A 24,148-nucleotide genomic window follows, 5' to 3' on the forward strand; every position below is an offset into this window, starting at 1 on the left:
CAAGGCAGAACATGACTCCTGGGTCCAAACTGTCTCTGCTAATTACTTTTGAAACTGGTGATGGACTGGGGAACTAATCAATGTGTATGGGTCTACGGTCCTGATCCAAAATAATAGTAATCTTTATTTATAAAGTTTCTTTCAAAGCACAGTTCCAAAGTGCTTCACAATAAGCAAGACAATAAATCCAAAGGCTTTCTGGTCAAGTATGTTTGAGTTATTTCTACCAGTGTCTGTACAGATTAAAAAAAATCATTCTTGATGGGTGACACTAGTGGAGATATGATGCTATATTTAGTATATGGGCTGGAATAGAGACGTCAATGGGCGTTCTGCACGTCATCTGTATTTTAATGATCTGCACACTACAAAGTTGCCCTTTAATGCAGTCGGGGGCTCATTTGCACTGCAGCTCCAGCCCATATTGAATTTTAGGAGGTACGCGGCTGTAGCGCTTTGGAAAAGGTGAGTTTACTTGCTGTCTGTTCTTGTATTTAATCATTCAGAGGCATGGCAGCCCGACTGACAATAAGCAACACAGAGCAGAGGAGGTGCTGTTTGAAACATGTCAGAATCTGATGATACTTTGAGGAAAGAGCTGTCCAGTATTTCACATCAGCGGGAGTTTTCCATGAAATTCTCATATACTTTTCATGAAAGAGCAAGGTGTCTTCAGCAGCGGAGACACTCTGACAGGAAGTCTTTTTAATACTAGGCGTGAGAAACAACTTTCACCGATAGTGCAAATTGGGGACGAGAACATGTTTCACTTTCCTACGAGACAAGCAAAAAACAACTTGTCATTTAGAAGAGGCTGCCCCAGCCGCGGTTATTTAAAGCGGCACACGTAATCTCCCCATGCTCCACCCACACACAGTTTAGTAAACATGTCTGTGACTGAATCCACTCGGCTATTATCGGACAAAAAGCCCACCGGATCCCCCCAAAAACAGGCGGCTCAAAGCTCTCATTATGAGCGGGCTGTGAGGTGAGAGTAATAGGCCTTAAGACAGCGTAGACCGTGGCTTCTCAACCTGCTACCACTGGGGCCACATACCAAAAGATCCCTTTGGGCAATGGCTGAATAAATCCCTGTCCACGGCTGATTAATTGAAACCAATGGATGGGGTGTCAGGAGGAGGAGAGAGGAGGAGGAGGCGGAGGAGGAGGAGGGGAAAAAGTGGAGCCCTGTCAGATGAGGGGTGGGAGAGATGGCCGCCCAGAAGCTCGGGGTCACTTTCAGGTTACATCACTTCGTACATTGAGAAAGTTGCCCGGCATGTCAAGCATCCACTTCACACTCGATACTACGAGGCATCTAGTGCTGACATACTACACTTTCAGGCACTTGTTGCTCTGGCTGCTGGTTGAAATTACACACCCACATGAATACAACGTGAAATCAACAGACGCAACAATTTGAAAAACAAACAAACAAAAATATTACAAATATGGAAAAACGATGCCATACACACAGAAGACACCCACGAAGTCAAGAGAGTTTTTGGTGATAAGACCCGACGCCGGTGTCGATGGTCTGTTTACAAAAACACGTGACCTTCACAGCGGAATTTCTACGTCCTGCCTGCTGCACCACCCCTCACCTGAACAATTCAAACAAATTAAGTATGCACAATTATCCCCTAAACTCTCTATAAACACTGTTGAACCTGTAAAGGTATAGATGCGACACACTACTGAATCACTTTGTCCGACTCCGAAGCATGCTGAACTACTCATCTCATATCCAACATCCGATATGGTCCGGTCTGGTCCACAGCTACATTAAATTCCTCTTCTACATAAATAATTTTGTATTTCAGTCACATCACTAACATCATTAAAAACGGTGTCATCCAGCTCCTTACCTGCTTCTCCATGGTGATGCAGAAGGCTTGATACTTAAAAGTTCCAAACCTACAAGGCTGGAATCTTCAAATGCCTTCCCTGGGGGAAGGGGAAAGGGGTTCGGCTGTATGGGTGTCTTTGTAAGAAAAAAAAAAGGTGGGGGGCCGGGCTGAGGAGGGCCAGGAAGGGAGGGTGTTGTTGGGGCAAAGGGCAGGGGGTCTGCGATTAATATCCCAAATCAGCAGGAATTGGAACTTTGCTGCACCCACAAAGAAAGATAGATAAGAAACATAGGAGAGTGCGAATAAATGTTCAAATGGGGGCTGACATGTTTATATGTTCATTTATAGATGATCCTCCTTGCATGTGGGCAGGTGCTACAATCAAAGGGCTATTTTGAGAAAGATTTCCTGAGATTAACGCCATGATGATTCCACAATAGTTCACTAGATTTTCAGTCCCGTCTGCGTGTGCCAGCTACATGAAAGATCCATGTTCATACCAGGTATTTGGTTTATTTTTGTATCTGCAAAGGACCAATGTGCTCTGACAGTCTCTTTTACTGTCCATTGTCTGCGAGTGCGGGATGACAGCACCGCGTTAAAGCATGGTGAAGATAAGCTCCAGATCCAATTCAGGAAGAGGCTGTTTTCTAATGAAACAAAGGGATTACATGAGAGAAGACAGTGATGGGAAGTAGAGGCAGCAAATGAAAGCTCTGCGAGGGAACGGCGGAGTGGCAGAAGAGGAGGTAGAGAAGAAGAGTTGGAGACAGAGGGGCAATGATGGCTGATGTGTGCAGGCAGGTCGAGCTGGAGCCGCTGCAGCCGTGTGCACCCACCCATCCCCACCCACACTCATCCACCCCTCCGCCCTCTCTTGCTTGTTCACTCATTTGCTTAACAAGTTCATTTGTGCGTGGGCTTGCATCAGGGTACGGCTGTCAAGTGATGCGCGAGACTGGCCTGCGGAACCGTGGGCCCTCGCAAGCTGTTCACCTGCATCCCTCTCAGCCCTGCCCACCCTCCCACTCACTCACTCACTCTCACACACAAGCACACATGTCTGCTGTGCGAGTAAATGTTTTGTAAATTCTAGTTCAAGCCGCAATATTTCAAAGATATGAGCTGCAGAGCGGATACTGAAATAGTTTGAAGGCATGTTTTGCTGATTGCAGAGCAGAATAAGCGTTTAATGCTAACCTAAAATTTGAGATTAAATTATGTCATTGATCAAGAAATATGCCAAAAATCTTGTAATTTGACAATTTACAGAATTGTGTGGACTTATTTGAAGGTAGTCTAAAGGTATTTGGGTTTTGGATTGTTGCTCAGCCAAATAAAATATTAAGAAGACGTCACATTGGAGTTTGTGATGGTTCTATTTCCTGTATGGAGGTTGCAAAGATTAATTTTTCTAGTCTTGATGATAACTCAAAGCTCTTTACATGCAGTGTTCCCATTCAACCATTCACACAGGGTTTGGTGTCTTGCCCATAGGCAGAATGGGGGTTACTGGGATTGGTCAGTCGACCCTATAGTTTGTGGACAACCAGCTCTAACCCTGCGCAACAGCCGATTCATATACCAAATCAGCATATTGATATTTGCTTTAGGTCTATCTTTCTGTATTATTTTCTCTCCCTATCTCGCTAATAAGACTCTATCATCAGTCTTTCTCCATCTGACTTGGTTTCCCCTCATTGTTCCAGCCTTCTTCACCTGAGGCAGGGTTAACAATCCTCATCTCTGTGCAGTTGGCCTCAATCCTCACTGCTGCTTCAACCGCAGTGTGCAAACACACAACCACAAGCAGCCTCAACAAGCATTATCCGCCCTTTTCCTCTGGTTCTTCCCGGCTCAGACGGCGAGCTGCCTCCTCAAGCCTCATCATCAACTCTTTTCTCCACTGGTTTTTGCTTCCCACAAATCCGTGACAAAGCTGATGAATAAGCCTCATCAGCCTTTTTCTCCTCACCCCGTTTTCAAAGTTGCTGAATTTTCCTTCTGCAGCTTGCAGGTTAGAGCACTGTATCATGTTTGATTACTGGAGAACACAGACTGTAACAAAGCATTACTAACAGCCTTTGACAATGATCTACGACTCGAACAGATGTTGTGATCTGAGCGTGTTCGGGTTCTGAATTGATCCTAGTAGGGTACACTGAATTATAAGCATGTGCTGGAATGTTTGAAATTAAAAAATTGATTTCAGGTCAACTATTCCTACTAATTAGTTTCAATATGGTAACACAACCTCAAAGCTTGTGTGGACACGTACAAATGAAGGACATCATGCCATGTTAATCAGTCAGGTAAGATGGTATTGAAGAGCAAATTGCAGTTGTTATGTTACAATATAATGTTTTATAGTCTGAAAAACAGTCTATAACACGAAAAACAAAAGAAGACTCCTCAGAGAAAATATGAGCCCATGTAGGCATTCACACATAAAAACTTCATATCCTCCTTTCATAAACCTAAACCCAAATCCCAGACACAGAATAAACATGTTCAAAAACAAAATATAAAGCATGGTCAATGTACCTTTGTCTGTAATTTTGTTGTTTCAAAGGTCTTTTGTGAACAAAGGAAAGAGATAAATGCTTAAAAAGCCTAGTATTTCAGCCAGAATGAGGGAAGTGTTGACAGTAAAACATTCACTTGCTGTGTGGACGATGTGATATAACCAGCAGGTTACATCAGATCATGAGGCAACAATGTAAATTAGGATTTGGACACATACAGTAGTAGACGTAGTAAGACTGTACATGACAGGGATTCTCCAGAGAAACTGCATAAAGAGCCATAAACAGACACACAGCAAGAGCATCCACACAACATAAGTGAATGTCTGCAATTGATGATAAAATATCATCTACATGGTCTGTGTCTAATGTTATCTTATTTGAAAAAGAGCAAAATCTTCAGATCCTCCCTGATATTAAGCTCTGACAAAATCTGCGTCAGACAGACAGAAAACACACAGATAGACATTTCCATGTGTCACCATAGAAGCAGGGTTGACTTTAGGTCAGGAATCCTTAATCTGCTCTGGACTTCAGTTAGTTCTTGCCAAGCTTTGACGTGATTCTTTCTCCTAGGAGATGCAAACCTCAGGATGTAGCATGATGTCTAACTCAAGATTATGCCAACTAGCCCCAAACTTGAATATTCCCACCACCATGTTTCAGTGTCACTTTGATACACGGTCTTTCCTGATCTGCTCATTGGAAGTAACACCCTTCTATTACTGCCATCAATCTAAAACCTGGATTCATCAGTAGATAAGACTTTATCCAGTCATTGCCCATTACACGTTTCCCTTCAGGAGAAGGGGTTTGGAAACTATATGTTCACATTTAGTCTGCCTCGTCATTCTTTTGAAACAACACAAACTAATTCAGTTTCAGAAAGGATGACCCATATCAGTCAGAATGACAGAGTAGCATCGACTGTGGCCCAGTTAGACGAACCTGCACAGTCAGGTCATTACAGTCCAAAGTCTAAGCTCATATCAGTTGCGTAGGTTGAATGATATCCATCCCTTGCTGCCAACCTGGACACCGCACTAGCCTGAATTTTAAGTGGCATGCTAACAAGAGTGAAGTCACAACCATGGCACAGTTATTCTCAGTCAAGGACTCCTAAAGCAACTAAATGTTTATGTTTGTGCGAATGCCATTTTGAAGGTGACTACCCATCTTCTTTTTTTCATTCTGGCTTTGTCTGTCTTATTAGTTTTTTGTATCTCGACCTACAGTGATAACTATACGGATTTGCTTCTCTTTGAATACACTATCAATGTCACACCCAATCCAAAAGGCTTCAGGCTTAATGCTGTTTCCCTATGCCACTGATGGCAATTCACCTTTGCCACAACCCCCAAGACCCCCACATTCTTAAGTCGGGGGTGTTGTAGCCTGAAGAAGGTAACTGTAGCTGGGGGTAGCCTCAGTTTCACTGAGTCAACACTCTAAATAGCCATGGAGTATGGGGTGAAAGAGCAGCTGCTTTTCCCACTGACCGCTGTGCAATGGGGTTAAAGGGATATATATCTAAGCTATAATTTGTGGGGTTTTATCACTGTTGTCATGACTGCTTCATCGATCCCCGCCAGTTCTTATCAGGCAAGATAGTGAAGACAACAAACATCACAGATAACCAGAGAGGAGCAGGGACTGTGGGTTGAGTTGAGTTCCGAGCTAAGCTCCACCGTCTTGCGATAGGATCCCAGCAGCCATGATACCTGTCAACATGCTGACTTTCCCAGCCAGGATACTGCCAGGCCATCTTTGAACTCACTTCATTTTGATCCCAACAACACACCAACACAGCTGACAAGTTTTGTTCTGCATAGTAAGTTGTCCTGCTATATGTCAACAGACCAACAGACATATAAACACCTGCTTAAGTACTGACGGACCATATTGGGCCATGATGAGACAAAAACACAGACGCCTGAGCGGAAAACAATGCTATCCAGTGTCTGCTTATAAAAAATTACTCAAATAGATAAAATTAGGTAACAGGCTGACACTGTGATAAAGAGCAATACCAAGGTGTTGGACCACCTTGAGGTCTGAACCCTTTAACCCCAGTCAGAGACAGACGCATCTCTCCCGTCTGGCTGCCGGCAGTTGTCTGAATCGCTGTCATTCTTAGCGCCCCCATGGTGAGAAGCACTTTCTGAGGTAATGACCCTGCAGTTTCTCGTTTCACTTAAGTTATTTTGCTGCTTTGAGCTTCTCTCAGTAGCTTGTTTTCCCCACATAGTGATCATACTTTTAGCATTTAAATCTATGTACTTTCATTAAAACCACACATACTTTTCAAAACTCTTTTTAAAAAAAAATATAGTACAGAAGCTTTTTGCATTTAGCTACACACAGATGTACAACACAGGTTTCTAGAGCGTTTCGGAAGATAAGCCTCACAGCTAGAAGGTTCCCGGTTCGAATCCCAGCTTTGCCAGGGCTCATTCTGTGTGGAGTTTACATGTACTCCTGTCAGCATGGGTTTTCTCCGGCTTCCTCTCACAGCACAAAGACATGCAGTTTGGGGATTAAGGTGACTAGAGACTCTAAATCCACCGAAATTGTTTATGTGTGTGTGAGCAGTTGTTTGTCTCTGTGTATTGACCCTGCAATAAGCTGGTGATATGTACCTCGCCTCTTGCCCAATGTCTCCAGCTCCCAGTGACCCCTTGGATAAGCGGTATAGATAATGAATGACTAAAACCTGATATAATCAGTCTTTCCACCTATTTCAGACTATGTGCAAAGCTAACAGACTGCTAGCTGTTGCCATAGAACAGGGCTATTCAATTACAAATTCAGTTGGGCCAGATTTTCAAACCAAGAAATTTCGCTTTGCCAGACAAATTTTTAACCAACACAAATTAATCTATTGGAAAACAAGTTATGTTTATTCATGAATTCCCTTTAAAAAGATGGGGTCACCACTGACATAGGCACATCAAAAATTGCATTGAAAAACGATTAGTGTATGGAGAGCAGTCTGCAGGAGGGATTTACAAGGGGAATTTCAGAAATAAACATTCAATCCCAGAGGTCACAATGCAGTTGTATGTGTGGGTAAACTTTTGCATTAATTTGGCAACTATCCCAATAGCAACGGCAAGCTATTCCCAGTTTGCTCCAGCTCTGATTTGATTTGTGCCTCTGACTAACCTGAACTCCACAGAAAGTAGAGGATTGTGCGTCATTCATGGTATTTCGAGCCATCTGCCATTCCAAACATATAATCACAACATAACACTGTAATAATGTTAATTTGTCCAGGAGACGCTCTGTTTCTATGAGGGGAAAGATTGAGGATTAACAGTATCTATAACAAAAGGGTCATATAGGATTCAAATGGGGAAAATATTAGCTACAAACAGCAGTTCTTCACACTTGGCTTGCATATCCATTCAGCTTTTTGTACCCAGCAGGTCAGTAACATTTCCCTCCACTCCTTCATCCCTCCCTTCAGCTGCCCACCTCTCCTCTGCTGGTCAGCTTCTAATCAACCCCTCCTGTCAGCCATCATCCGCCATTAATTCCTCCAATTTATCCCCCAAAGCTTCGCAATCATCTTTCCACACAACCACGAGTGTATGCTCAGTTTGCGGTTTGGTACGACTCTGTGCTTCTGCAAGGCAGCTGTGAGCCCGCAAGCTTGACTTAGTGAAGTCAGAGGGACACTAAAGGTTAGAGCCACCACAGGGAGATGGACAAGGGGCGTGCACACACACACACAGACACACACACACGCACATCTATTCCTGACTCTCTTTTCCACATGTGTCTGTTCCCTTGCTTGCTGAGCCTTGGTGCAGTGAGTAAACACAGCTACTTTGCACTTCCGCTCCATAAACTGCAACACCTGCCCCCAGATGGGCAGAGTTTGTGTGCGAGTGTGTGTGTGTGTGTGTGTGGGCCCCTGCTGGCTCCCTACGCTAAATGTAATGTTCTGAACTGCATATTGGCAGCTGTCACAACCTTATATATATGACATCCATGGACAGCCAATTCCAAGTCATGACACATCCCTGATAACATGTAATATTTAATATCCCTGTCAAAAATTAAAATTTAGACCGCTAAACAGGCGCTGAACTGACAGCCTGCAGGGCTGATAGGATAAATATGTCCACATACATTCATATAAGAGACAGAAAAAGAAAAGGTAGGTGTTTAAACTCAGCGGGACCCTGGATGAATGCATGCACACAGCACTGGAAGAATTTGTACTTTTCTACACAACAGGCTCCATTAGCTTCTTGGCACGGCACCCTGTGATCCAGAAAATATGCTTATATACAAAGCTGTAATCTGGGTCAGTCTGTTAACGCAATTCATTTTCTCTGAGTTGTTAAACGAGTAGTGATCAGTTAAGATGGAAGACTCTTAAAAAAACATTTAACAGTTGAAAACTCATAATACTCAAATATCTGCGTGAAAATTACAAAATCCGGTATAATTTCCACAAACTACAAGAAGTCAAAGCAGTGACAGAGCAATCAGAGCTGCTGTCTGGATATGGAAAGGGGATCTGATCTGATCGTTCCTTTGGGGATGTCGGAGCCAATCACCAGTGCTCAGTTTGCAATTATCAGACCAATCTGAACTCCCTATTACTGCAATAATTAGTCAAGCATGTCTTGAAATCACACATGACCCCAGACTATTGTCCCAACATGGAGAGGTCGGTCTGCCACTGAGAGGAGAGACGTGACCCATGTAATGCCCGAGGAAATGAGGGAATGGGTCTTTGAGTGCACTTGGACTTTCTCTTTCAGAAAGCTACTTTCAAGACATGATATTGGGTGAATTAAGAAAAGGAAGAAGTATCTGTGGATTAGTTACAGATCATGGAAATGCTAATGTGGAGGTGCTAATAGAAGCAAGAGTCTATAGGCCGCCAACGTGTTCAGGTTTATTCAAATCAAAATGTTAGTATTTTAAGTGTATTGCTCCTGTATTACTACCATTACCCAGTGGATCAATTGTCCAATGATTATAAATTTAAACAAAAAAAAGTTATTGTTCCTCACTTTTAAATAGAGGTCAAGCTGTCTGTGACCTCAAAGCCATCTTGAAAATAAACTATATTAATCAGCTGTTTCAGTAAATCACATGGTCAATTGTAAATAAAAAGAAAATGGGGGAAAATCAAAATTTTAGGTGTTGCCTTAAATCTATTTTTGACAAACCTTTCTTCAAACTTTCTCACTCTTTTCCTTGTTTCTACAGTGTGCTTATTTCCCTGGTGTGTCGTGTGTCCCCAGTTTCCCTCTCTCAGTGTTGGAGTGTGGCTGTGTGTCTTTTTGCTATATATGTGGTACGATGCTCCAGCCAACATTTTGCTCAAGGAACATGGCCTGGTTTTTGGAACTTTGCACGTTTCAGTTTCTTTGTGCCTGCAGCATCATTCTTGTTTGCCAGTCCTGTGCTGAGCCTCATCCAGCTCCCTGGTTCACCTGTCCTGGATCCTGTTCTCCCTTTGACCTGGCAATTCCATCCTGGTCTGCTGCCCGTCTCATTCTCCTGCCATCCAGCCCTCAGCAATAAACCAAACTTTCTAAAGTCTACAACAAAATGATCTTCTTAAACTAAGAGACTGTTTCTGGCTATTTGAGGGTAAAGACTGGGTTTTAGGGCACAGGTTAGAATTAACTTTTAGCAGCAGCTATTTGTTAGTTTTTACCAGGGGGATGGTCCTGATGGTAGTGTCAGGGTTCATACACATTTTGACCAATGGATTTCCATGACTTTTCCATGACTTCAATAACTTTAAACCAAATTTCCATGACAATTTTGTGAAATCTCTGTGTATACATGAAAAATTCACAAAATTTAGAATTTAAGCTAACAACGAGAATTTCAAAGCATTCAGTATACCTCACATGACACAAATTAATGAGACAATAGTTTGATTGAGGTCTTTGTCTGTTGTAATCCATGGCATGTACTTTTCCATTTGTAGCCAAGCATGGTTAAATCTACACTTCCCTGGCATAGTGCATTATCCAGCCTGCTTATATTTTGAGCGTATTTCTTTTAAAAGCATCTGAATTATATAAAACTCAGCATAAATGAACAACATGAAAACATGAATATAACAAATTTCCATGACTTCTCCAAAACTTTTGGGATGGAATTGTAAAATGTTTTTAAAATGTTCATTTTGCAATTCCATGACCTTTCCAGGTTTTTCATGACCGTATACACCCTGTAGTGTGTGTATGTGTGTGTGTGTGTTCGGTGTGTGTGTGTGTGTGTGTGTGTGTGTGTGTGTGTGCCCTCATGCAAAGTAGCTGAAGAATACGACAATGTGAGTGTGAGGAACCTAGGGCTGCAACTAACAACTATTCTGATAGTCGATTAGTCACCGATTATTGAATGGATTAATCGACTAATTGGATTATGAATGACACAAATTCTCAATTGCTCTTATATAGCAAACAGCTTTTCAATTTAGCTTGAGGTTGTTCGAGGCATGTGATGACTGAAAATAAAGACAATAAAGAGCGATACTTCATTCAAAAAATATATATTTTGATAAACTTTGCTGCACATAAGTGTACTGTTGACACAAAAGCAAAGAAAAATCTAGTTTTTGTCCATATAAAACCAAGGACAGGCAAAGTGCTAATAAAAAAAATAATTAATTTAAATTAATTTAAATAATTGTGATTTAAAAAAAGGAGTTTGTCAGGCAATAGGATAACATTACGCTTTTAAACTCGTTAACAAAAAGTTTAAACCATATTTTTGTAATGGATTCTAGAATCCTGGTTGAGGTATATATGTTTATATATAACATCTGACAGAGGCGAGTCCGCATCGTCTCCGTTACGATGTCACACGTGCCTCCTCCTCAAATGCGCGTGTCATGCTTCCATGGAGAGCAGGTCCGCCGTACAGATATTGCAGGTAGTTTTTATCGGGCCATGCTAAGCATAGATGTTAAGAGTGAAGTTCTCCCAAACTTTTGACTTTGTGGTACACGATGCAGTGGACGCCGCCATTGGTCCATGTTCTGTCGCTATTGCACATGCGCAACATTCAGAGATAGGAAGGGAGCGAGATGGCTCACTCCTCAGCTACTTCCATCAGCACCTCCGGTAAAACGCCGTTTAGATCAGCTGCACGGCACGAGAAACACGCGCTATGACGTAACCAACGAATCATCGACGAGTAAATTCGTCGGCGACTATTTTTGTCATCGATTTTTGTCGGCGACGTCGACTAATCGTTGCACCCCTAGAGGAACCACACCCCTGCAATAGAGAATTGTATGCTTGCTGAGTGACTCACGCACAGTGAAAGGGGTTTCTATGAATGTTATGCTGAATCCTGCCTTCCTGCTGAAAACAGTAAAATCTTTACAAATGGCCACCAACGCAGGTAGGATATTTCCTGGTGCTGCTGTTGATCAATCTGACTGTGCCAGGCGACAGAGAGGGGGAGTGAGGCAAAGAGAGCTGTCTTCCTGTTCTTTTCGAATATATACTGTGAATCCCATGATTTAGAATGCAGCGTTGACTTTATCACGCTCACCTGCATAAAAAACTGCACATGCAGCACTCTGCAAAATGAGGGGCTGACTGAGGGGGGGATGGCAGAGTTGACAGGTTGTTTAAGGGTGATGGTTTTTTAGTCAATTTGGTTTAAAGTGAGCAGCATCGCCCTTATTTCTCGACAAATCACCTACTGGTGACAGTTTGAGTAAGTGAATAGGGAATGCATGTTGTCAATAAGTGTCCTTGCAAAAATTGAAATACAAGATTTGTGTGCGCGTGTGTGTTTGTGTGTGTGTGTGTGTTGGAATGAGGAGAGCTTGCGAGCGCTGAACGTTATCAGCTCAGTCTGCACCTGAGTCAAGCCACAGTAATCAGCCTGGAACTGTACCAACCTACAGGGATTTCTGCTGAACCTCCTGATTACCACCAAATTACCACTGAGGAAAAACTGCGATAAAACAAGCAATGATCAACGGCAAAACTGCAAATTCAAGGCATAGATTGTCTTGTGTTTAAATCTCTAAGTCAACAATTATTGACAATAGCACGCCTGGCACAAGGATTAACAATTAACTTAATATGTTTTTGTTACATTGTGTTTGCCGGCCCTTGAGACTACATATAAATAACATCCCATCATGAAGATATTACAATGTTTCTTGGCAGGAAAGACACTGAATGACATCAGTTTGAAATGATGTTAACCTGTTAAGATGCTTAGTCCTGTCAGTCAAGGTTTTGGGAGAAATGTTTTACTGTCACAAACCTAAAACATCCAGAATGAGAGGATTAGCATGGGAAGTGTTTGCTCGCTCACACACACACACACACACACACACACTTCTCCAACGGAATTCTGTTAATCGAATTCTATGTCAGCAATCTGAGCAGGTGTTGTTGCGGCATGTGCATTTCATTTGTGAAACAAAAACTCAAAAGTTTGTGCATATGCTTGCAGATGTGCGAATGTGTGTGCGTGTTTGTGCATTTGCCAAAAGAACTATAGCAAGCTGACTCAGCCTCAACAGTAGCAATCAGAAACAGGAGACAAGGACTTGGCTAACAACATAAGCCGGCAGCAAGGTCGGATGCACACGCACGTACACACACACACACACAAACACACACACACACGCAGTAACACACACACACACTTCAGCTGCTATAATGAAAATAGCTGTAAAATCTTATCTTAAACAAATTCTATGATTTAATTGTCTCAAAGTAATTTGACAGTAAAACAATGAAAGCCGAGCCAAGGATGTATTTGCCAAAGTGTGAGATTAAAGCAGCTTGTGGAGGGGAGGGAAGGGGGGGGGTCGGGCTGGAAGGAGAGGGGATGGGGGGGCATAAATATCTGCCTTTTCTGGACACTACCGCTTTTCTCCTCTGTCACTCTCTTTCACACACACGGCGGACCAGCCCACTTCCTTACCCACCCCATCTCTCACAGTGGCCTGTCCCGGACTTCCCACTGCAATTACTTATAAAAACTTTTCAGGGCCGGCCACACGTGGTCAGGTTTTTAAAGAGCTGCGTCCCCCTCCTCACGTGGTGCGGGGGGTATTGAGTCGTCACAGACCCCCTTGAATGATCACTGAAAAATAAGGCGGCGTAGACAATAGCCTCGTCTTGATGAATTCAATTCTTTCAGGACCCTGTACCGTTGTCCAGGCAGCTCCGGGCACAACAATCGTTGCTTTGATAGTCCAAGAAAACACACACACACTCACCCAGTTGCTCTTAGAAACTCCCTCTAACTACTTCCGAATTCGGATCTAAAGATGATATACATCGGACCGGAACTTGGGGCACAGCTCGTTTTTTTTGTCTTCTTAGTCCTCTAAGCAAGATCCCATTCCTGGAGCCGGTGGGAGGCACAAGCAAGCACGCTGGCCTCGGACACAAGTGAACAAGAAAATGCAACAAACAAAAACAGGAAAAAAAACAACATGACAGCTTGAACTGACCTGGTCTGCTGTGGAAGCAGCAATGGTGTTGGACTCAGACATGATTTGACGCTGTGACCCAGTGGTGCTTCTCTGCTGGCCACTGTGGGCTCCTTCATTCACACCTTGCCTTTCAGTTCCCGAAGCGAAAGAGGGGGGGGGGGGAGAAAACACAGTCTACCCTCCCTTTTGCCCTGGCTTGATTAATGCCTGAATTACTTTCACCTCATTTCATCTGATGGAGTTCTGCTTCCTCTCCGCCTCTCGCTCATTCGGCATGGTAGCCCACTCTCTCTCTCTCTCTCTCTCTCCCCCTCCCATCCTTCTGCGATTCCAGCTCTGCCTCCCCTCCATCCCTCCCTCCCTCCTTTGCGCCCTGACTTTTTTTACTCACCCCTCCCTCTTTCTCTCCTCTCACTCTTTTACTTTCTCTTATTTGCCCCCTTTTTTCTGTCGAATTTCAGGAATATGCACCCATTCCTCCTCCTTCCTCCTCTGTCGTCCGCCTCCCCACTTTTCTCCCCAGCTCCCACCGTCTCCCCAAAAAAAGACACAGGAAAGATCCACAGTCTTTTCCCTCTACCTCCACAATGAATGGCTCGTTGTCACTCCAGCACCTAGGCTGAATACAGAGCGAGCAGGCAGAGAGAGAGGAGGACCGATGGTGGTGGCGGGGGGGGACGGGTGTTGAACTTTTACTTTAGCTGGCCCGAGTAAAATGGGGGGAGGTCTGGTGCACCCGTGGGCTCCAGCCAAGCTCTCTCTCTCTCTCTCTCACTCTTTCTCCCAACAGATTAAAGTGAGGGGACAAAAAAGAGTGAGGAGCCCACAAGTGAGGAGCCCGCACGCCTTCCACTGGACTGGCCTGTACGACCCCCCCCCTCCCTCCCTCCCTCCTCATCCCCCCCTCCACACCTCTCTGTCTCTCTCTTCCGTTTGTTGTCAGGAGGCAGCTGCCGCAACTCTGCAGACCACCAACAACTTCCCTTTCAGTGGCACTTGACTCTTCCAAATCCTCGTCCGTCTCTACATCCTGACATTGCCAATGCCCTCCTCCCCCTCCACCCCCCCGCCCAAAACCCAAACCCCCTTGCCATGTCACACAAGAGAGGCCGACCGAGCCAGAACCCGCCTCCTTCCACGACATGTTCACAGAGTTACGCCCTTTCAAATTCAAGCGCTTCCCTCCCGAGCCCCTGTTTTGTTGCGTGCATTGTCGTCCCTGTTTACCGCCATATGGCTAATGGTCGTCCACGACAAAGAGCCCGAGGAGAAAGCGAGGAAGTGAACACACAATGAGGAAAAGGTAGTGCGTCCACGACAGGGGCGCGATGGCAAGATCAATAAAAAACATCACTCATGCGGCGGGAACAAGGCACCGTCTTTCAGCGTGTCACTCAGCGTCACCTTCTCATGAGACGTGTCAAACGTGGACAGGCAATTGGCGCCGGGCCTAATGGGTGTTTGATAGCCGGGGGACAATGGCCGCTGCCGCTTGAGTGGAGGCCCTCCAGTTATGTTTAACACAAGATGATCAACGCAGACAGGATGCCATTCATTTGTCTATCAATTCAGAGGGTTAGAATCTCACAGGGGATCCAATAAAAGAATCATTACCATATATCCGCCCTATTCAGGGTGCTCATAGGAAGTAGTGAGGGCAATGAAAACAAGTGCTCTCAGCAAATAGTCCTGCATTTACACATTGAGAACAGACAGATTATTGTTGAAGGGGAACTATTGCACATAGGCAGCTACTTATTATTCCTTCTGTAGAGCCGTTGATTACCCTTAGGATATTACATGAGCTCATTTATCAGGATGATATTTGGGAAGATGTTTGTTTAGTTACCTAGTATTAGTTACAATACCAGGGAGTAGTCACGCTACATGCAGCTATGCTACTATTTTAACTGCATTGCCTTGCAGCCTAAAGGGTAGTTTTAAAATGATGCAACATTTACTCGCATTAAATAGCATTTTTTCCAACTAAATAGCATCGTAGCTCGACTATACACTACTCTGCTCCATTCTGTCAAACTCCTGCACCGGGTGGGGCCCAACAGTCACGGGGCCCAACAATCACAACAGCCCAACAGTTATTGATTGAATTACTTTACAGTATAGGTTTGGCTAGTTTTCTAGTAGTATCGTGAAGTTTGCTACTTTTTATAACCTAGAAGTTTAGCATTGTTGTAAAATGAGCTTCTTTTGTCACCAGATACAATTTAAAAGTATCTTCCTCAACACTGGATTTAACTGAATCTACATGTGGCCTCTGTAGCTATACTGTAGGCTGTAGCTGATACATGACTTGACCTGACCTGAGCTCATCATGTTCCAAAGACAACTTGGGCAGAGTTTTGAGAAATAAATTGAGAAGATATTTGGGTTTGGGTCGGTTTCGGTCATGTTACCTGGGCTATCTTTGTCTTAATTTTAAGCTGCAAGCTCCTGCATGTGGGGAAGATATCGGGCCAGGATTATGTTCATACATAAAAAACAGAATTCCTCTCAGGTTGGGCTCGGCTAATTTTCTCTCAATCAGGTTTGTTACTCGGAAATCTAGCAACACATCAGCACTATGGCAAATAATCAGTTACCATGTTAAGAAATGTGATTGGTCAGCTCAGCCTGAGCTCATCTCCCACAAACTTATGGCGCTGATTGTGAAGACAAAATCATGGAAGATTAAAACGGGAAAAAAAGGCTCGGAAATCCTCTCGTTTACAAAAACACATTTTGTGATCTAGCGAAGCCATTTCACTCACTACAACTGTTCTCTAGCAAAAAAAAAATGAAACATGTTAACATTTTGACTTCTGCTGTAATGGTAAGGAAATAGCCTAGTTTATAGGACAATGAAAACCTTCCAGTTCCCTTCTGTTTTATGGGGTGGGACTGGGTGTACGACCCAATACCCTGGTGCTGAGGTGGCACGTTTCGCCCACAGCAGCTATAGCAGGATGCTCAATTTGCCCACTGATAATATTCCTTACTAAAAGGTGTGAAAAGGGTTTTCAATATGGGTGCACTATGAATCTTTGCACCAGATGGTACACTTCCAGCTAAACACAACACATGTAGCGCACACTATTTGTGAGTCCTCTTCTGCAGGGACCCACTTACTGCAGGTTGAGACCTTCTGTTCAACAGTAACACAAAACCAACAACAATTTTTAAGAAATGCTTCTTTTTGGAATAGCACGAGGTGCCCTGCGTGAGTGTTTTCAGAGTTAAACACATGCTTACAGGTCATTGCAGTCAGCGGGTGGTGAAGGGAGTTCTTGCTGTGGCTTCTTTGTGACGACAAATTGTCATACACCTACAAATTACAATGTGCAACAAGAGATCATCTATTTTAGAGTTGCAACAAAGAGTAGAACAATACACAAGCGTCACAACTGTGTGTGAGTGTGTGTGTGTGTTTGTGCTAGAGAAATAAACTATGGTAGATCATTAGTTCCTTCACAGGGATCCAGCCACCTCTTACCAACTCTGCCTCAGATGGGTCTTCTAGGGGGTTTAATAAGTGCCACACACAGACACACACTCTCAGTATGGATGGGGACATTAAATATGTTTTAAAAGCTTGTTGGGTCTTGCAGCAGGCTGTTTGCGGAGGGAGGACGGATTTCCTATCGTTACCTAATTGCTCTATTATGTGAGGTCATTTAGCTCTAATTAGAGAAGCACAGATGCTGCTGCGGATAATAACACCAACTTGTTAAAATCTCACTTGATTCTTTGTGTAGGCACTTAGCCTGGGAGAGAGACTATCAATGTGCACTCTGAGGATGTTTACTGAATATTCAACAGGACAGAAGCCTGAAGATGTTCCTGATTCCAAAAGCCTGAACGGTTCCTGAGAGCACCTCCACCAACACTTGCATGCCAGTACGTCTTTGCACTGTCCGGGTGGTCCTTAAAGTTCCCGAGGGTCTCAAATGAATTATGCATTTATGTTTCTGAAGGCTTTCTTCTTAACAGGCCTCGGGGACTGGCTGGATTTGTTCAGTCTGGGTTTACAGCTAATAAGAACAACCGCTTCTGGATTAACAAAGAACACATCTATGCCATCACAGCTCCTTTCACACTGAGCCTGTGTTGTTTATGATAAGAAGTGTGCTTTAAAAAAAAAAAAGTTACAAGAACTAAATCTGATAGTGGTCTTTTGGCACAACTTACTAAACAAACAGGTGCCAACTCTCTACTACCCTTATGTGAGGTTACAGATCTCCTCTCTCCTCACGGCTTTTCTGTTCATTTACAAACACACGCCAACATCCATTACATGTGAGCCTGAGGCCAAACACATGCAGATCTCAGATTCCGTCGCTGGACATACATAAGAAACAACACATGATGACTTTCACCCACGTTCAAACGAAAAGTGAGAGATAAAAGACGGAGAGGGGGAAAAAAAGCGCTTCCTTTTCCAATTTCATTTTAAGCTTGCACTCTGACAAACCAATATCCCCACTGATGGCCGGAACAAATACGCTGTAATTTGAAGATTAATGCAGCTTAAGTCTCACATTTCCTCACTCGTCCTATTAACTAGATGTTTAAATCGAGCAGGTAATAAAAATCTTCCTGCGGCATGTGGGAGACACAAGGTTTCAGCCACACACCCCCGACGAGGGGGCAGATAAGGTGAGATGAGAAACTTTGAACACAAATGTTGAACGTTTGCATTCTGAGTTCTGACATGTTGGTTTAACGACGCTGTTAACAGCTGTTCAATTCAATACAAGTGATTTGGGCCACATTTAAACTTTATACACATTCTTTGAAAGTGTAACTATATCATCAATAACATCAACACTGACAGCGACATGGCAACTGATGCCAGAGCCTGTTTTTATGTAGCTCTGGTTAAAGTGAAAAAGATGATAACACATTACAGTCAGATTCAAGCAAACACAATGACACAATATCTGCCACCCACCTATACTCTAGCCCTGCGATATTCAAAATTGATGCATTGGTCGAATACTAGTGAATAAGTCCTTATCTTGATGTGAGGACAATCTTTATTTTATATTGACATTATGTAACGTAAATTTGTCTAGCTCCGTTTCAAATGCACTACATTTAGGTGTTTCATTTAAGCAACATAGACTGTATATAATGATGGACGACATTACAGCTCCCCAGAAGTGGAGCCAAAGTGTCTTGACTGCCCCTTGTGGCTGGCTGCAGTATAGATCATGAACCCTGCTTCCTCTATGCTAGTGGATAAGAAATGGCCCAAACTACAAAGTCAAAATACACATCTAAATTGTTTTCCCAAAGATTGTTCTAAAAGTCGTTTTTCATTTTACCAGTGAAGTTTAGTTGAAATTTGATGGTATAAAAGTTTGGTCAAACATGATGATAGACAGCTGAGATTGATTTGTGATTGGTTGAGCATGCGTATTATCTGAATACTGTGTTTTACCCTCCCCAAATCACTACAGCACAGACTCTGGCTCCAAATGACGTCTTCGGTGCAAAATGGTAAAATTCATACCAAGGATATTTGGGCTTCATTTCTGGAAAGTGGAAAGAAGTGGAGACGCATTGTCCATCTTTCTATAAAGCCTATGGTAAGCAATCAGCGAAAACTAAAACACAGATTAGGCATTTTCCGTCTGCACTTAACATCATGCATCTTGCACTCCGATAAGAAAAACACTACCTGCGTCACAGCTGTAGAGAGCCCACACTGTAAACTTCACAATACAATACACGTTGGAGGTCTGACAGCACAAAGAATAATGTTTTGGTGTCTGTTAGACCATTGAGGAGGTTTGGGGTATTTTGGGAGTGGCTGACTCCACAAACACAGCAGAGCATGCAGCAGGTTTGAGGGATGGCAGAGGGAAGTAAGGACAAAAAGTGACAGGAAGATGCAAATACACAGACACAAAGACACAAGCCAGAGGAAGAAAATTATCTCCTTTCTTTTGAATTATTTTCTTTTCATCTCCTCACTCATGTTTTTCTCCCTTTTTTTCAAAGCACTATCTGTCTAAATTCAAATATCACTGCATCCTTGTGATAGATATATCTCTCCCAGGCCTTTCTTGTATGGGCTGAGACAGTTTCTGATCCAAAAGGCCAATGAAAAACAATTAATTTTCAGTGAAACATTGTAAAACTACCTTGTGCACAATGTTGTTTTTACAGACTGAAGCTGAGTAGGACTGTTAGTTTGTCTGCTTTAAGGCCTGTTTTTTTTCCATTGCTGCCCATGCAGTACAAACTAAATAAAATGTTTTTCCTGATATTACCAAACCAGTTCAAACTATATGACTAGTTAAACAAATCATTGGATTGTTTAACTTAAGCCCACTCTGATGTGAACACATACATACATACACGTGCAGCCACCAGTGCCTCACGCATGAAAACATAGACACGAGACAAAAAGATTAAACTCAAAAGCAAAGGTCAAGTAAACAGCAATATAATCCCAAAACATTCAAATCAGTGATTATTGGATTAACTAGAGAAAAAAAAGCAGAGAAAACAAAACTCAACTTAATATTAGTATTCTTTTCTTTTCTGAGAAAAAAGAAAACTGCAGTGGTATTGTAATGTCATTGATTCCTTTTTTTTAAGATTCAGTCCCTTAAATCTGATGAAGGCAAACTAACCACAACATGTGGAAGAAGGCAAGATGTTGTGGAACCTGTTTCAGGTGAATGGACTTGGAACCTATTGTTGTCTTAATCATCAGCTTATAAAAAAGGTTGCATTGCTGGAACCCCTTTGATTTATCATTTTCACTCAGGCCATCCACACAACTCTGAAATAACGTCTCTATAGGGCATTATTAATCTATAAGAACTTACAAACGTAATGTAGACACTGATTTGGGCTTTGACTGAGCACAAAAACTGTTAAACTTTAACAGATATATAAAGCTGCCTGCCTCAGCCTGACTTCATGTCTTTTAATATCCATAGATCAACCTGCTCTCACACTGAAAGGCTATTCTCACAATGTCGTGTCTGGGCTCAGCACATCCCCCTCGATCTATATATCTGTCCCTTACAGCAATTAGGTTAATATCGCTTCACCTCTCGTTAGCTCAGCAGGCCTATGATGAGACGTCTAACTGTGAGAGAGGCCTCGAAACTGAAGGAGGCATCGATAAGCCCGACTTCCTCTTCCCTCCTGAGTGCATCGTATGAGGAAAAAGCTGAGAGGTAGAGAGGTCCAGAGAAGATAAGGGATAAGAGAAGTGAAGGGAAGGCCTGATGGAATAAAGTGAAGGCAAGAGCAGCGAGGAGATACATGTAACTTCACTTCCTTGATGGCTCACAATGGGACATGCACCGCAGCAGCCATATAGCAGAAGAAAAAGGAAAGAGACACAAAAAGCTCAGTTTTGCAACAGCAGGTCGGCTTTGTCCGGAGCGACAAAGGAAGAAAATGTGTTGTAGCACAGTAAGGAGGGAAAATCGTGCTTTCTTATTCAGTCAAACAGCAAGTTGGTTAATTGGACGAGGGGAAAAGAGAAAGTGTCGAAACAGGAAGAAGACATCAGCAGCAGAGAGCATACAAAAAGAAACAGACATGGACCGATGAAGGAATTTGAAAAAAGGATGGAAGGGAGACGGGGAAACAAGGTTGAAATGAGTGAGGGATGTTTGTCCGGCAGTCCGTCTGACCTGAGGTGCCCGGGACCTGAACTGGCCACTCTGGACACCCAGGGGAGAAAGACAAATGATGAAGAGGAAGAAAAAAAAGAGAGAACAGAGAGACATTTCCAACGCTTGGTTTAACCTGAAGTTTCCACGATAATTTCGCTTTCCCATCCCCCCGACCCCTCATCCCTCACTGCTTTGGCTGGGAGGGCCCCAGCTGTTCGGTCTGTATAAATAGCGTGAGGCTTCGGCTCGGACCCCCGGGGAGAACGAGGCTCATCGGAGAGAAGGCATGGGAACAAATCGGGCCGGAAAAAGCACACAACATACACATTTTGACAAACATATGGGACCATTGCTGGGGATGAAAGTGGGGGAACATGTGACTGAAGTTGGCCTCACGTGGCAGAAGTCACTGTTGCGCTTGAAATGTGGCGAGAGAGAGAAAGAGCGGAAAACAGAGAGACAGTAATTATGACTTCATCTTTCACTGAGAAAAGGTGCCAGCATGAATGATGATGAATAACTACTTGTGAGGCATCAACATAAGAAAAAGGTATATCTGTCTGTTGTGGGCGGCTGTGGCTGAGGGGTAGAGTGGTCGTCCTCCAACCTGAAGGTCGGTGGTTCGATCCCCATGGTCTGAACCATCTGCATGCCGAAGTGTCCTTGGGCAAGATGCTGAACCCTCAATAGCCCCCCATAGAATAACAAAGTGCTGCAAGTAGATGCACTGTATGAATGTGTGTGTGAATGGGTGAATGTGAAACTGTACTGTAAAGCGCTTTGAGTGGTCTTCATCAGACTAGAAAAGCGCTATATAAATACAAATCCATTTACCAAATCCATTCCGCCCGTACACTGCGTTTTTTATGGCTATGTGTGCACATCTTCTGAAAACCTACAGACAACAAAACAGACAAAATGAAGCAGTACTACTAGAAATTGTGAACTTTAGCCGAAGTTCAAGTGAGACAATCATAGTAGATGAGGAAGTCCTGTGAGTCCGGGCACAGGAACAAACAGTTACTGAAGAAAAGCAGGGAGGAGATTGGACTGGAGTTGAAAGTGAGTTGAACGGTGGTGAAGGAGAAGTGGAGGATCGTGCCAGGTCGCTCTGCACTTCCCTCTAGTGGATGTATACTCAGCAATAATGCCAAAGTAAATTATCGTTTGAAACGCACATCTTCTTTTTGAACTCGAAACTCAAATTTCAGCCAGGACCAGGAGTTTAGACAAAATGAACATCTACATTTCCATGAAAACCAGACCAACATCCATCTGTCGATTAAAGACCATGTGACCTAATCCTACCTAGCTACTAAAAGGATATTTGTGTGTTTGTCAAACTTTTTTCAAAACGTCACATTCATGTCAGACACCAGAGTGTGATGTGTGACTTTCTCCTCTACTGGTTGAAGTGGGAGCAGGATGTTCAAGAGCAAAAGCTCCTTTCAGACGAGCTCTTCTATAGACCATGTCAGCATCGTGCTTGCAAAGACCCAAGTTACAAAGTCAGACTGAATACTGCAGGGATCCAGCAACTTGTTCAAAAGTCTAAAGTTGGAAGATATCACAGACATATTAGTGAAAGTTATCTGAAGATAATGAATCGTTTTTCCGATGATACTTCAAAGAAAATGTACCTATACAATTAACTCTGGTTAGCTGTTAATGGCCACTGTGCCTTTCAAATTAATTACCAATCTATCTATGAATGGAGAAATGTCTTTATAGCTTTCTATAGTAATTTAGGAAGCACTGCTGTCATGGTAGGATTAAGTTACACAGTGTCTCATTTACTGTTATTTGAATGTGGTGTATTTTCTTTTTCTTTAAACAGCCATGTATGAGTGACACTCAAACTCATGTAAAACTAACATTGTTATAGAGTCTGTAAACTGTTTCTAATATTTTCCAGGCTGATGCAAAATATATTTGCCTTGGATTTTCTTGAAATGAAACAAATCCATGTTACATATCAAATCAATCCACACTCACCTGCTAATTTATTAGGTACACTTAGACATAACTAATTCAGTATAATACAACACAGCATTGGTGTGGAAAATAGATATGATGATTAAGTGAAATATTGTATGTTTTCAAATGTCTATGTGTGCGCTTCATTCATCTTCTATGGTTTAAGGAAAAGGGTCTGAAAAGGGTGTTTTAGTCTTTCAGCATTGTTTTGATTCTTCTGTTTAAATCTTATCGCTCTGATCATGAATCATTCCATCATCCAAACTTCTCCCAGTGCTTATTGGTAATACAGCTGTGAGGATAAACATCATCATACCAAATATTTGATCTCTTAGGAGACAACTGCTGCTCTTCCTTGATAAATATCACTTTGTTTCTGTTCCTCCAACAGCCCTGACATTTTTTTTTTTTTAAACAGCCATCATCAAATCAAACGCATGAAAACAGCCACTGTTACATGCAGATTTCATGTCTGAAAGGGGCTGGAAGAGGAGGAGACAACAGAGAGAGGAGGAAAAGTGATAAATAACACAGGGGCGGTGTGTGACCGAGCAGGAGAGGCCAGCCGGCCCCTGAGAAAAGCAGACCTCCCCTCGTCCCAGGCTTATAGCTGCCATTCAGCACTCACATACACATACAGAGCCAGGGAGCAGGTTGGGTTCAAGCGCAACAAATTACCTAAATATGGTTCTGAAA

General features: G+C 43.0%; 1 protein-coding gene across 3 annotated transcripts in view; it reads right to left on the reverse strand.

Annotated features, from left to right (window-relative positions):
• Window positions 1-24,148, reverse strand: part of slc6a9 (solute carrier family 6 member 9) — a 61,456-nt gene that overhangs the window by 30,572 nt on the left and 6,736 nt on the right. Inside the window, exon 1 of one of the 3 annotated variants that reach the window (XM_061084043.1) lies at window positions 13,851-13,951. The exons of the other annotated variants lie outside the window; for them this stretch is intronic. Within the exon in view, the coding sequence (XP_060940026.1) occupies window positions 13,851-13,892 (42 nt within the window). The 5' untranslated portion in view covers window positions 13,893-13,951. Of the gene's footprint in view, window positions 1-13,850; window positions 13,952-24,148 lie in introns of those variants that run through there. 3 annotated transcript variants of the gene reach the window in all.

The sequence above is a fragment of the Limanda limanda genome, chromosome 13, assembly GCF_963576545.1.
Source record: "Limanda limanda chromosome 13, fLimLim1.1, whole genome shotgun sequence".
In the NCBI taxonomy this organism is placed as follows: Eukaryota; Metazoa; Chordata; class Actinopteri; order Pleuronectiformes; family Pleuronectidae; genus Limanda; species Limanda limanda.